The 15,878-nt window shown below is 31.8% G+C and overlaps 2 protein-coding genes across 2 annotated transcripts in view; one reads left to right on the top strand and one right to left on the bottom strand.

Annotated features, from left to right (window-relative positions):
* Positions 1 to 3,658, top strand: part of LOC100747934 — a gene marked incomplete at its 5' end in the record, with an annotated part of 10,412 nt that extends 6,754 nt beyond the window's left edge. Inside the window, one exon of the mRNA XM_033321814.1 lies at positions 576 to 3,658. Coding sequence (XP_033177705.1) covers positions 576 to 3,243 — 2,668 coding nt within the window. The remainder of the gene's footprint in view (positions 1 to 575) is intronic.
* A 496-nt stretch (positions 3,659 to 4,154) lies between these two features.
* On the bottom strand, positions 4,155 to 14,021 carry LOC100747733 (hemocyte protein-glutamine gamma-glutamyltransferase). The gene is made up of 8 exons (XM_003491073.4): positions 13,892 to 14,021; positions 10,570 to 11,082; positions 9,538 to 9,764; positions 8,385 to 8,986; positions 7,162 to 7,259; positions 6,169 to 6,459; positions 5,325 to 5,485; positions 4,155 to 4,620 (listed from the first exon to the last, which is right to left on the bottom strand). The coding sequence occupies exons 2-8, from the start codon at positions 11,042 to 11,044 to the stop codon at positions 4,333 to 4,335; spliced, it is 2,142 nt and encodes a 713-aa protein (XP_003491121.1). The 5' UTR covers positions 11,045 to 11,082; positions 13,892 to 14,021; the 3' UTR covers positions 4,155 to 4,332.
* Positions 14,022 to 15,878: the final 1,857 nt, after the last annotated feature.

Raw genomic sequence — 15,878 nt, forward strand, 5'->3', positions numbered from 1 at the left:
ATAGAAATCCGACACCCTTGTCCCGCTCCGTGCGATGAGATAAGGTGTGGATGAAGATTTCCCCACGTAAAAAAAGTTTTTTTTTCCGGTATTACCCCGCACCCTCTCCCCGACGAGCGCGGGTGCCTATGATCGTTCCCTTCATGTAAAAAAAAAAGTTTTTTTTCTTTTTTTTTTTAATTTTTCCATCGAGACAACGATCTACAATGAGATCCGTTATAACGTACCGCAGGCGTACCGAGCGAAAATTCAAAGTCGATTTTCTCGAAAACAAAGCCTCAAACGAAAAATTGTTATTCTATATTTTCGACTTCTTTTTTCGCGTAGAATCACTCCCTTTCCGCTTGTACCACCAGTTACCACCCTGTATATATTTTTTTCTGCTTAACTAACTACATTGTTTACATGAAACTTTTTGTTTTCTTTGAAAAGAATCATAGCGTCTGTTAAAGACAATACTTCTCACTCTTCTTTATTATATCGTGTTTACACAATTTAGATTCCTAAATTTTCAATTACATTTAGTGTGTGATATAATAAAAATACTTTAACGTTAACGAAAATTACTCATCTAGAGAAGAGAAACATGGACGAGTAGGAAATGAATTTAAGAAGAAACCGTCTACCGAGGTATATCCACACAAAGATATTGTTCCTAAACTGACCATTAACATTTTAAAAACGACAGGCAAAAGAAGTAGCACAAGCTTGAAGGTTAGTCCCAGAGCGAAATCAAAACCGAAAACATTGCGACATCCATCAAAAAAATTTAGTGAATCGGAAAGGACTGCCTGGGGCATAAAAAATTACACTAACGCGTCAGTGTGTGACATTATTAATAAAAGAATCACAAGAGAATCGGAAATTCTTCGAGCACTCGAAAAAATAATTAAAGCTACGCCAGAAAAGAACAAAGGAAAATATGTTGAGAAACCAACGTACTGTTATAAAAATCAAGCTCAAGGGGAAACAAACGAAGTTTTCAAACAACCGACTGAACCGATCGCAGTTAAAGAAGAAATGAAGATTAACGAGGAGGAGCCTACGAGGGATATCGATTCTGAGCAATACAGAAAAAGTCAGTTAAACGAAGTACAGTTGAAGGAAAAGTTTCAAGACGATCATCAGATAGCGAAGAACTTTTCAGAGAATCTTCCTGAAAATCTTTCGATATCAATTATGCCAAAAAATGTTATTCCTGTTCTAAATACGAGCGCTGAAGAAAATACTAAAAATGTTGCAACAAACGAACATTTCGAACATTTTCAGTCAAAAGCTCAGTCAAGCGTTGCTTTAGGAACTACTACGAGTTGTATTGTGGATATTAATTCGAGCTCAGTTGATAGTATCAAAATAGAAGCTACGAAATCTTGTCAAACTTCTTCCAACGCTATTTCTTCGCCAGATGTTTCAGAACTAAAACAAAAAAGTGAAAAATCCAAAGAGAACGACACTTGTCAAGAGAATAACACTTTCTTCCTCGATAATAACAGAGAGCGACAGAAATGTGATAGTACGAGGTCGAAGATCCTGAATAATCCATCGATTATGAAAAAGGAGAAAACGAGAATAAACTCTCATGCAGTATCATTGAGCATGTTAAAGGAATTCCTTTGTGATCAGGGTATCGACGTTGATTTGGTAAATAAAGCTGAAAGATATCTAAAGGACAAACAGAAAACTTGCAAAAGTTTAAAAAAGAAATCTATCAGCTTCGCGGATGTACCTTCTTACATAGAACATAATCGACATTTTGAAAAAAAGACGATTTTGAAGGAAGAGCATTCTTGGGAGGAGAAATTGGACAAAAATATTGAAGAAGATATTGAGAAGGATTTAAGAAAAACTATCGGAAAATCTGAAACTTTTATTAACGATGAGGAGAATTTAAATGAAGTTCCTTTGCCAAAAACGAAAGATATTGCTACGTGTACAATTATAAACAATAACGACGCCTATTCTCAAACGGTTATCCATTGTAAGATATCCAAATGTTTGCAGTCTACTCCTGAGAAGGACGCTTTAACGTCGATAGAATTGCAAGCTACGGGGACGCAAACGGAAGTGGAAGGAAGAAACGCGTGTTCAATGACAGAGTCGCTTAACTGCAGTTCCCCAAAAGCGTTAGGAAAGTCGTATGTTTGCAAGTCTGTAACTATCGAACATGTAACTGAACTTAAGAAGAAAGATTTAGGATCGAAAATGTATAAAGACTCAGAAAATTCCAAATCACAAAACGATTTGCACAAAGATTCCAAAAACGTTTCTACAAAATCTATCGATATAGAGTCTACAGACATTGAAGAGACGAATAAAATTGAGAAACATTCATCGAAAGAGTGTTCTCGAGCGTTTGAAAATTTATTAAATCAGATGCGCGAGGAATATAATGAATCTTTACCGAATTATAAAAAGGATGACGCGGTGGATGAACTACGTTTCAACGAATCGAAAATATCATTAACATCCAACAGTTCGTCTATGATAATTAAGGGGGAAAGTAAAGAGGAAGGTCAGTCTCCTGTTAAAATAGTTTCCAGTGGAATAGTAGCTGCCCTTCAAGTGGCCGTCATCAGAGCTCGGAACGTGTACAAAGCCCTTGACATCTATAAACGAAGATTAAGCAATAATCTGAAGAAACGACATAAAGAATCGAGACGAAAAGAGAAGATAAGCAAAGTTTGTAAAACGTGCGAGGAGGAATCGAAAAGCGTGTCGAGAAGCAGCAGCGTGGTGAAGATCATTTTGCAAAAAAGAGACGACAGTAGAAAGGCCGTTATCGAAGTATTTAAGGATCTCGGACAAGCGGATGTTACATCAGCGTTAAGCGAAATATGCTTGGATCGTCATAGCGATGTGAACAGCGAATCTGAAGAAGACAGTTTTGAGTCTGTTGTTAATTTATCAACGAGTACTTCCTTCAGTGAAGCCAGTTTTAAAACAGTCGACCTGGGAATTCCGAAAAGGTCGTCCAGCAGCGTTGTTTTAAGAGACGTGGGATCTTTGATGGGATTTTTGATAAGCAAGATCGATGATGTAACGTTCGAGAGAATTGAGTGTGTTACAAAAATATCGAATACATGCGAGCCAGAATTTTGCGGAGATATGAGGATGGAAGTTGTGAAAGTGGAAAGACGAGTTTCAGTATTCTCAACAGAGAGTTTATTGATTTTAGTTTACGGCATGTTGTGCTCTGTCGTTTTCTGGTGTTTAAATTTTACCATTAGCTGCGAGGTCTTATGATTTATGGGGTCGCTTTGTGTTGTATTGTTCATTTATATCGTTCTTTTCCTGTTCGATTTTGTGAATGTTGTATCGTTAGTTCTTTTGTCTACGCTTTATATACATTTAGTCTATTGTTAATTACAAAATTTAACAAAAAATAATTTTGTTAAGTAAATGATTGAATTAAAAACATTTAATTAATATTAAGTAAACTTTTCATTTAAATAAAATCGAAATAAGATAATTATACCATCATATACGTCATTCTACGGATAAAAAATGCATAAAAGATAAGACAATATCATTTATTGGTAGACATTATTAAATATACAAAACTATTTCTTGCTTGTAACGGTATATACCATACATATCAAATAACTCACGAATTAGCGATACACGCTTGGAAACACAGATACTTAAATTTATTAAAAAACAAATGTGCATCAAAATTGAAAAAAAGTAAGGACTACAAATTACATAATGTGATATCATAATTAATGATAATTAATAATATAATATTTTTTTAAATATCACAATATATAATCACATTCTAAATATACATAATTATTAATTTTATATATAAAAATACACCTGATAATAGAGTAATGGGAGTCAAAAGGAATTCATATTACTAAATTGCGGTTGTTTATGCATTTATAAAATATACAAACTAAAGTGCACGTTATAATATTTAGTAGGTGAAATGAACCTCTAATTAGATTCTAATTCCTTAATATATTCATAAAGTAAAATATTTGTATTCTTAAAAATTATATAAAATATGAATTTCTCCAACAAACATCTACAGCTTAGATATTACTACGCATAATTTTCATTCATTACGCGTTTAGAACGAAAGCATTTAGAATTTTTATATTATATTAATTTTCGTGACTGATAAAATATATCGTATAGTTTTTCCAGAAACACGTATAAGCATCCAGAGTCTAGTAATAATTGGATGGAACGTGTCCACATTGATATTATACAGGTTTTTAGGTATATACATACGTTTTTTAATTAATACGTGTCGATATGTGTATATTAATATGCGTTATCTATTCCTAATGAGGATAAAAATGTAACATTGTTCGAATTCGGACAATCTTATTCCTCCTCATCAAGAACATCGATGGCAGCTGATCCTGTGACATCAACTAGCTGTTTCGAAGTAAATGTGGCAATGATCTTCTGCGCGCCAGCCTTTTGAGGAATTAATTGATGTTCCACGTAGACGTCTTCCTCAGGTTCGATGTCTCTGAACGCTAGAGTCTTGTTCCTTGTTAACCCGGGGCCAGCGTAATTGAACATACACTCCGTTAATACTCTCTTCAGGGGATTCTTGAATCTAAGACTGATAATCGATGGTTTTCCTACTACAGGTTCGCCGTCGATCTAATATTAATGATAACAAACATTAATTCTAAAATATAATTATTCCAATATTAATTGATTGATGGATTAAAAATTATAAATGCAAGTTTATGCGACGTGCATTATTAGAAGGCCTTAAATGACTTGAGGTATAAAAATAATGTAACTCTACACATTTACTTGCGTTTATAAATTTATATGTAATTGAGCAACCAAAAAGAATTGAATCTTCAATCTTCAGATATTAAGTTAGATATTTAAATATTGAAACGAACTGGCAATTTTCTAGAATGAATGAAATTTAGTATCAGGAAAGTTATATATATGTATATTATATAGTTCCTGAAACTCATACATATACTATCTTATTTTTCCTCACATTTGGCATCATGCACACGAAGTTCATAATACCAAGCCAAGATAAATAGAGACGAAAATAAGCTATTAACAATGGAATTCGGTCTTTGAAATATCGAGAATCGAACTGAGAACCTCCGCGCAGTTATGAACTCAAGTCCTAGTCGACCAAGTCAGTACGGCTCTATGTATCAGAAGGATGATTGTTGTATTATTTGGAAATTCATTGGCACATTTTTGTCCCCTTATTAATTTGAATATGAAAGTCTTTACTGTACTTTCCCTTTTTCTTTCAAATATTCAATTTCAATTGAACGAGAATTTCACGTGATTATATCTTGCAAGTCCAGATCAATCGTTTACTTTACCTTGACCGTGATGCTCGGTTTCAAGACCTGAAAATCATCTTCGTCAGCCCATGTCTGTTTAGTTTCCACGACCGTAGCGATGGAATACAATTTCATATTACAATACTCCACAAGCTTGTCCAAATAATCATCCACTGTAACTCTGAGCCTTAACTGTTCGCCTGAGAACAAATTAGATCTGAGTCATCATCTGAGAAAAAATAGGACGGGAAATACATACGAATATCTTCGAAATCATATACTAACCTGATTCATAAAAAGAAATATTTTACTTTAAGAACGTTAAAGAATTACTATGATATACGCATAATCATCATAAACACTGATTGCTTTTTTTTAAATTTGTCATATGTTTGGATTACAGTAATTGAAAAACAAGTAAGCAAATAAATAAATACATAATTCTTAGTAGCAATAATAGAGAAGAGAAGGGCATTACAAGAGGGGGAAGAACGACAAGAAGAAAGCACAGCAAAAGTTGCAATAGTTTTTTTTAGTCATTAGTATTTAGTTTTTAGAGATAGAATAATTAAGGGAGTGCAATATAATAGAGTGGATAAGAGAGGAGGTAGATATATAAGAAATAGGTATAACAGCAATAATAAATAAATAAATAATAATAACATAATTCTTAGCGATAGTAAGATTCTCAGCTGAATAAAAATCTAACGTCTAATAAGAAATCAAATAAAAGTTTCCAGTTCAATGAAAGACATGACATAAAAATTAAATAAAGATTCTAACAATTTGATATAAAATAAAATTCAATAAACGACCTAACTGTCTAAAAAGGATCAATAAATTATAAAAATCTAAATAAAGGAATAAATAATAATAAACTTACTGGCATGTGGTTGCAGAACGAAGTCACCAGACGCTCTCTTTACTAGATGTGCTTTGATTCCCGTATAGTACACGCTACCAGCAGATAGAACAGCTTGAATAGTACGTATCTGGTTCGATTTATTTTTCATGTTCACTATAACTGCAAATGGTTGTCCGATGTTCACTCGTTCGATATCCACAAGATCGAACTCGACATCTTCTTTCGCAGGTGAGGGCAAAGAGTAGAATCTCTTCGCCAGTTCTGTGTTGCGTACGGCTCTGTACAGAGTCAGACGCTCAACTTCCGTTCCTGAACGTAAATAAATTACCAGAGTTGAAATAATCGATTCGTAACTTCTCATAGAAATTTTTATAAATTCACAAAGGTGCAATTTTGCAGGATTTGTATGATTTTTTTAAATATGGATGTTCTAGAGAATCGTTAAAGGGTACAGATAAACAGAGTTTAAGAGAATCAAGTAACAGTCTTTATCGTGCTATTGTAACTATCTTTTAATTACGTGTTATGAAGAGTGAAAAATTTATTTCAAAACTGCTTGAAAGACATTGGTGGAATTAGAATGAGTTAACCAATATTGAAGTTCAAAGTTCCATTGCATCTAAAGTTCAACGAATTCCACCATAAAAGTTAAAGGAGTTCATTGAGTTTAAATGTTTAAATAGATGTAACAGCTTAAAAGATTGATGACAGCCACAGGGGTTTAGATCAGGTCCATTTAAAAATATACGTCTATTCCTATTACTCATTCTCATTGACTCCTATCACACTATGTATGTCCGCTCCATATTGTCTGTTTCTACTTTCAGCTCGGTATATCATCTTTCTCTAATTGTAAGAAAAAGAATTGATAAAGGAATTGTATCGTAGAAGATGCAGATATAAAGAGGGGAAGTTTAAAACAAGTGTAGCGTTACAAATTTTTTAAACGTGTACTGTAATATACAAAATATTCAAATATCGATGAATATCGTTCAATAGATTCTTATTTACCTTCTTTTGCCTTGTAAATAGATGTTATCTCCTCTCTGTCTCTGTCGCCATTGGGATCGAAAATCCAAGGTGCTTTCGTCAAGATCATCCGGCCAATGCTATCAAAAATAGAAATTGTGATTAAAATTTTTTTTAAATAGAGGAGGAGCATATAAGATATGCTTTTCTATACAAATTGATACATAACAAGTTTCTTACGTGTTCCATGTCCCCAAGGCCATGAATAACTTATGATAATTAGGTTATTTCTATTATAATTAATTCTAATAAAACTTTCATTTTGTATTTACGATATATCTTTTACTATAATGTTTTTTAATACATTATAATTTTCGCAATCACGAAATGTGTTAGAGAATGCACGATTAAAAAACGTGGAGTGTATGAATATTTTTCATGTTCCTCAAAGTTACTTAATTAAAAATACGGTAATAATCCGATCGATAAATTTGTTTTTCAAATGATTTTATCACTAACATCGTTTAACATCCCACTTTCCAAAACGCCACGGGACTTAAAGTTATGTCACCATCAGTCTATATGCTTAGAAAATGGTTTTATAATATTCATTGTTATTATATTATCTTATTTTGTAATTTCACTTTATTGCCGTGTTATCAACTGATTCATTTAATAGCAGTTATTAATAATCAAACTATAAGCAGTTATAAATAATCAAACTAGATTATAAACCAAAGTATTCGAAAAATACGATTGTACAATTCTACGTATCAATTCCTTTCGATTAGCTTTTAACAGTGTGCATATAAACTAATAATATACGGCAATATGCATACTAAAGACTTCAAGGTCAAAATTACCACTGCAATCACGATTTTTCACAAGCTGATGAGTCAAAAAGAAAACCGATGCTAGCAGAGTTGGATGTTTATTTTACAATTAACGATTCTGACGACAAAGACGATGACGCTATCGACTTGCTAATGTTTTCGTTGCTAATCTTCGTGTCTTATGACATCAGCATATATCAAATTTATATATGAAAAAGACTGATATGATGTAAAGATTGATATAAATAAGTTGTCATAAGCAGACTAAGCATTTCTATTCAAACTCATATTTTACATTATTGTATTGTAAATCTGCTAATTTTGTATTCTCTTTTTACAAAATCAATTCTTATTTGAATTGCTTATCAATTAAATCGATTCTTAGTTGAATCGCTGCTCCGAATGGTTTTTTTAATATATATATATACTCACTGATATTTATTACAGTCGATTTTCCTGAATCCCAGCTCGCTCTCAGAATCCTCCATCCATCTCATCAAATCGGCATTCACCGAAGCCAGCATAAACGTCACGTCATAATTATAACCAACGACTCCTTGTTTGATAGCTTCGACAGAAGCTGGTCCGCATTGATATATACCTCCTGAAGGTTCTTGTGGCGTAGCATCGATCGCCTGCCAACCACCATAACCTTTAGGCAAATCTGGTCTAGCCATCCATACGTCGTTCCAAACGTGATAATTCCATATAGAATCTTCGCCTTCGAGATTGTTTGGATCGTAATCAAGTTCCTCGTTGTCTTTGGTGTAATAACGATCGACGGAAAGCGAGGCATTCGCATCGTGGGCCGATACCAAATTTGAAACCACTCTGGACGGTATACCAAGAGCACGACAGACGGTGGTCACAACACCAGCGAATACCCAACATTGTCCGTATTTGACGGAATCGCCTGTCTCTAAGAATTGTTCGAGAATCGGCACGCTACCTGTCCAAGCGGCTGGAGCTGTACCATCAGCGTAATCACCATCCCAGCGACCGGTAACCACACCTCTGTCATCGTTGGAATTTACCTGCAAGAAGAGTTGGATTTTGAATAAGCTAGTTATCGATCGATCAATTATTAGGGGATACTATATGAAAACTGTGATTCTGAAAGGAAGAATAAAATCAATTACTTGATGGTATAATGAAAAGAGAAAGAAGTTCAGGTTAAGGACTCGACGAACAATTAAGTTTCTTGTCTCAAGATTTTTTGGTATCAGATACAAAAAATATATACGTATATGTTCGATTAAAGGTAATAAGTAATATTTAGGAAATTCCTGGGATACGATTAATCGTTGCACAAATTGGGTAAAATAATAAATAGCAGAAGACGAGTTTGTTACACAAATGAACTGTAATGAAAGATTGAGAAAGAATCAACATTTTTGAAAGAATTGAATTTTGTCGAAGAGAAAGTGTTTATGGTTCTTTATATTCTTTAATTATAAATCTTACAAATGCGAAATCTAATATAACCTGACATTTGGTCTAGCTAATATAACGGGATTTATGTAGAACCGATTTACATTTAGAACTTACTTCGCTCTACACGTGATTGAATAGCAATCGAACTTACGATTCTCGAAATAGCTCTACACATTTGAACTGGATCCCCTCTGGAATTAGCTTTGATGCCGGATCTTTCTAGCAGCAATTCACAAGATTTAAGCACACAAGCATCGAATTGTCCAAACACCCATTCTCTACCACGTGCACTTCCCCATGAGCCAACCCATATTTTTCCAACATCATTTAGAACATACTCGTCCAACAGCTGCTCATCCTCCATGAATACTAAATCCTCTGAAAATAAGACAAGAATATAACATAAGTTCATAAAATTCAGAGATTCATGGAATTCTCAAAATTCATAAGATAATATTATTTTATATATTCTACATATTTATATAAAAATTAAATTACATTAATACTCCTAAGGTAAGAGTAAGTATAATTGACATAATCAAAGTATAGTTGAAGTATATTATAGCTGTGAATTTAAAAGCACATTCATGATCGGTATATTATATGAAAACTGTGATCAAGTTTAGAAATCAGTTTGATCTATTTTTCTCGAAAATATGAAGAGTAATTTTTAAATCGAGTTCTATAAATTATACGTCAATTTGGGATATTAACATTCTCTAAAATATTAACTCAAGAACACTAATATTATTCGAAAAATGCACATAGATTCTAGATGTAATGTAAACATTTATGTTAGCTTGTAAATCTGTTTTACGATCTCCCGTTTTTAACGTAACATAATTACATCATTTTTATGCGAAAGATCTTTATTTCCGGAGATGAAACCTTGATCTTTAAAAGAATTTGGCTTATTACCAATTCCTTAGTTCCTTTATATCTTCGAAATATCTTTATATTCATTTTGCATTTAAAAGCAATTAAAAGGTTAAGAGAAAATAGAAATTTAATTTAATTCTATAATAAATTTCGAGTAAACTAAATAAAGTAGCAGTACCTCCATACGATTATAAAAATTTATTAAAATGAAACGTAATAAATGTTATAAAAATATTACAAAAATGTGCCAATACTTTTTGCTCTTTGTACTCGCTGTACTTAAATATCAAACACAATGTCATACCTTTCATCCACGGATTAAAAAGCAGATAAATGTCCTTGTCGTAACTATAGGTATTTGGTTGTTTTTTACTTCCTACGATGGTGGTCTCCACATTTAATTGCCATGTGCCAACAGGGCTATCGATGGGGCTTCTTACTTCCGCGGTCAGATCAACGCCATTGACGCCCACTAAACGAACACCCCATGCCTCCAAATCAGTCAAATAATTGTCTCTATTGGTAATGGTGTTTATTCCTCTGGTTCCTCTAAGGACGTTCGGATTTGGTCCGAAACTAAAGAGCAATCTAACGATATCCGTTTCAGCCACATAATCTCGATTGAATCTTAAGGCTACATAGAAAGATTGGCCTCTTCTAAGAACAGGAGTCGCTGGTTCAAGATGTACCAATTCGTAGCTGATGGTGCGATGGGCCTTTGCGTTTTCTTTTTCGTAAAGGTACACCATATCGACGACTAATGCCTCTTCCGACGACATTTTGGCGACTTTGTTGGTTTTTCTTTGGTTTCTTCCGACTAAAAGAAATTGTTAAGAGCATCTATAAATGTGTGTACTGAAGAAAGGGAGAGATGAGATGGTAATATGAATAATAAGTTTATAGAAATTTGTGATTGGAACAAAAGATATGATATTATATCGAGAGATGAGATACTATTGAATATTATGCGATAATTACTATAGTTTCATGTGGTAATCTAGAAGAGGAAACATAAAGCAGTGTCATATACATATGTAAATCGTACGCGTATTTCAAGGTGTCGCAATTCGAAACCGCCAAAGTGGAGCAGTAAATTGTGTGCACGTGTATGTTTCGAAATATATAATCTTCTTTAAGTAGAAAAATCTTATAAATTGAAATAATCATTTGCAAGTAAATAGATAATTATCAAGTAAAATATATTTATTAATAATACATATATTTACATAAAATAATACTATAAAATAACAATAATACATTACATAAAATAATGAGTTTCCCCAATTACGTAAAATAAGGTTGATAGCAGGTTGATTAGTCAAACTGTATGCGTAATAGCTCAGAAATTTAGTAATAATTTGATAATTCAAGTGATTTATTAAATTTCTACTATAGTACGAGCTGATAAAAACAATACTACTGAAGCTACTCATCATTGCGAAAAGCCATGTGTGGATACATTACTACGCTAGCTAAAAATAACTATGTTCTCATTCATGCTATGTAGTGTATCGTAAATTTATGATACTACTTTCATTCATGTCAATGTTTCGGTTCAAGTGCACGCGAAAGAACAGGAAGCATTCCTCACGATAAATTCTTCGAAACCTTACGCATTCGTAACTGGAATGCGAGGAAACGAGAAAAGTATGACAGCAATGAGCTTTATGCAGAAAAAGAATTGATTTCTTATTTAAAAGAAATCGAGCCGTAAATGTCGAACGATAGCTCCGTAACAATTCTCACCTTGTTTAGAAATTCACATTCGTACGATGCATTTGCTATTATGAAAATTTCAAAGGTTTTTAATCCACTTTCTTTTGCCTATATTAACTGAAAATTTTAATTTTTTTTTTTAATTTAATATTTCACATTCACAATTTGTGCAATTTGGACATTTGGTAGAATTTTTTAGCTGTTTGGTTATCATGAGGGTGGCTACCCCCAGTCGGGTACCATCTTCGTGTTTGTTAGGTTATATCCTTTATGAGAAAATTTTTTTGGAAGAGTAAAATCTGTTTAAACGTTTATCGTTTCAATTTGATGATGCAACGAATATATAGAATTATATAGAATTAAATATATATAGAATATATATAATTATTCGATAAAACGAGAGGCGGTCCAATTTTATCGAAATGCATAACGATTATATGTATTTATTTTAGTATCACGATATGCAAAATAAATGTGCGGCGTTATCAATATCCAAATATCTATTGAAGATACATTTTCTTAAATTTTGTCTCTTGAAGTTCGCAAGACAAGAATTAAATTTTGCATTTCTGTTCCGAATAATACAAATTGCTTCGAATTATGTATGTATTTTCTTCCTTGTTTTAATACGAATAATTATAGTTTACATTTGCACGAAAAATTTAAAATTATTACAGTCCACAATTATTACACCCATATTTTCTAGATACGTGACAACGATCACATATAGTATCCTTCTCTGTGTTTCAAAGTTATGACTAATACAAAAATTGAAATTTTCATTTCGTTTTCAAAAACAATTCTGTAAAAAAATGATTATACATATTTACGAAGATAAATGCTTAATAAATTGCCAAACTCTAGTCATATTTTTAAATGTCCATCAAATTAAATCGAACTATTGTGATATTTTATATATCGATTAATAAATATATAACTAATTATATTATTGCAATATTAATTTATAAATATTAACTAAATCAAACGAAACATCCTAAAATTAAAATTATTTCTATAATGAAATATGTCAGTAATACTGACTAACTAGTATGTCAATGAAAATTTAATTTCTTGTGATTTTAAACGTAGGCACATGTCGAAACCTAAATTGCAGTTTGCATTTCCGAGAATGAACAGGAAAGGTAATCACGAGGCCTTGAGCATGGCAAATAAGCCTTGTCCCCAAATACCAGACGCGTTTTCATTTCCAAGACAGGTCGAAATTTACCTTTGATTCATCCAATTGTTGCGTAAATATCCAGGATCGAACCTCAAAACGTGAGCTGCCTTATAAAACGGGCGTGTTTCACCCCTGAATGTAATCAACGACTCTCGATTTCTCAGATTTCTCATACCAAAGAGAGACAAATGAACGAATTATATCATTGGTATAAAGCTAATCTTTATATGTACGTTTTGTCCATAGATTTAATACTGATAACATTTTAAGAGCGAGTATAATCCGCATAAACATTCTATGAGATTACGGTAATTCCCAGTTTTTTTTAAAAACTCTCCGTTTTCTGATAAATATATTTGTTTCGGCTTTTGTACAATAAAATTACGTAATAAATTACATATTTTAACATATTTTAATAATAAGTCTCAAGCTGTCATTATGAAAAGTAAGTAGAAAATTTGGCAATTTAGTAAAAAAAGTAAAAAAATGAATAGAAAATTGTGTATAAAAAGTTAACAAATGAGCTATTTAATTAAGAATGCAAACAAAGTAATTTTCTCGTGAATAATTGTTATAACTGTCAATTTAATTTTCTTCCGATCTCGTTCTGTCAAATTAAGGTTAGCAAAGATTACAAAAATAAAAAAAAGTTATAAAAATAAATGAGATTAATTTCATAACAGTGCCGTAAAAATAAAAAGGTAGTAAAGATACAGTTTGTTAAACTTACAAATTCAGTCGAAAAATTAAAGACGTTTCTTTGATCCTGGATATAAGGAACGGGCCACCATTAACAACCAACTTACATTCTCTAAACTGACACTCATGTTCTGTCTTTTTATACGAACAGCTTCCTTCGAGCTAACTGCAGTCCCCACTACGGCACGTATGAGCTGCACGTGTACCAGCTTCCGATTTTTCAGCCACCAATTTCACAAGATATCATCAAGTGATTCTTTTCATTTTAGTCAACAGGTATGACATTAATTTTGTTAAGTCCTTTTTTCTGTAGAACAATCATGTACCGCAGATAAACATCTTTATATTTTCTTGATAAAATAAAAAAACAAACATTATATAATATAAATCTCAATAAAAAAGTAACTTATTTTCCAAATGCATCATTCGTCAAATAATATTATTTAAGATAACATAGAGAAAGTAAATAAGAACTAAAATAAAAATTTGATTTGAATAAAAATTTATACCAATGATGTCTAATCCTTTTTTATGTATAGTGGTATATACAAAATGTAATCCTATGATTATTATCATCTATAGAAAGCAAAATGATAAAATTTTTTTCTATTGGAAAAAACTTGTTATTTCATATTAATTTCTTTGTAGGTCCTTACGTTTTCAAAATAGCTGTGCAATTTTTACTTTTTAAAATACTATGGTAGACATTAATCCAGATTATCTCCAAATGAGATAAACATCTAACACTCAGAGTTTGATTTAATCCAAGCATTATTAATAGAATTTCCAATAACAAACATTGAAAATAAAAATGTATGTACTTAATTCTCGATTTTATGAATATCAATAGAAAGGAAATATTAAAGGAATATTATCTTATCGTCTTGACATACATCGCTAATTAGCTCATAATGTAAATGTAGAGGGATATTGCGGTTTTCCACACTATTGATATCGTTGCACGTAGATGAAGGGGCTGAAAGAAGGAAGAAAATGCATGTGTCAATTTTCCATAAATTTATTTGCGCTCCGTCTTATCGGACTACACAAATTACGTTGTAAATTATTGGTCTGTCTGTAATTTTCCAATTGTACGGTCTTTCATTTGTCTTCTTTTCTTTCGTTCCTAACACCTTTATTTTTCCTTTTTATATCGTCGCGCGCTAAATATTTTTCACTAGGAACCAGCACGCATTTTTAAATGCATTCTAAACACATCTATGTCAGGTTTGACAAATTTGCTTTTTTCTTATTTACACAGAGGATACAATTCGTTAACGAAAGCTATACATTTTCAAAATCTGATTGACAATTGAGCAGAGAAACATTGAGGTTATTTGAATTGTATATTCGATGAATATATTTGTTCCTTAGTTCTTGGAGATCTTGATCAAATGTATATTGATTTGCATATGTAGATTCCACACAGAACAAACATGATAAATCCACTTTTGACATAGTTGGAAAGAAGAAAACAATTAGATCTAAAGATACAAGTATTTTAAAAATAGGTGGCATATCTACATACGCGTACATTTAGTCTCGAAATCAAATACAAAGAGAAATCTAAAAGCGTATTTTTTATAAGCGTAATTTTATTTATGGAAATGTAATTTATCACATTTTTTCTTTAAGATTTTTAGATATTTTGCGGGACAATCATAAAATAGTAATTAAATTAAACATAATTGAAAATAAAATTATTTTATAAAGTAGTGCTGCCCAAGCTTTATCCATATATAAGACTGATTTCCCTCGTTTTTAATTACAATAATTTAGAATTTACAAGAAAGATTTTCTTACTGAAAATATGAATAATTACAAATGAAATAGTTAATATCACAAAAATATAAATCATGAAATTTAGAAAATATGTAAGTATAAGTGGAAAATAATATAAATTAAAAAGCCAGAAAAGCTGTTATATTATTCTAGTTAAATACTATTGGGAAACAAAGTTACTTCCCCTATTGATATTACTGTTGTAAAACATTGTGACTTTGAATATAAAGATACAA

The sequence above is a fragment of the Bombus impatiens genome, unplaced genomic scaffold (genome assembly GCF_000188095.3).
Source record: "Bombus impatiens unplaced genomic scaffold, BIMP_2.2 scf_0503, whole genome shotgun sequence".
NCBI classification, from domain to species: Eukaryota; Metazoa; Arthropoda; class Insecta; order Hymenoptera; family Apidae; genus Bombus; species Bombus impatiens.

What these genes read in the sequence shown, in the direction of transcription:
- LOC100747733 (XM_003491073.4), bottom strand. Translation starts at nt 11,044, where the DNA reads ATGTCGTCGGAAGAGGCATTAGTCGTCGATATGGTGTACCTTTACGAA. An exon ending in ATCGACTGTAATAAATATCA is followed by an intron (nt 7,260 to 8,384) that starts GTGAGTATATAT and finishes TATTTTTGATAG; the next exon opens with CATTGGCCGGATGATCTTGA. An exon ending in CGTTCTGCAACCACATGCCA is followed by an intron (nt 5,486 to 6,168) that starts GTAAGTTTATTA and finishes ATTTGTTCTCAG; the next exon opens with GCGAACAGTTAAGGCTCAGA.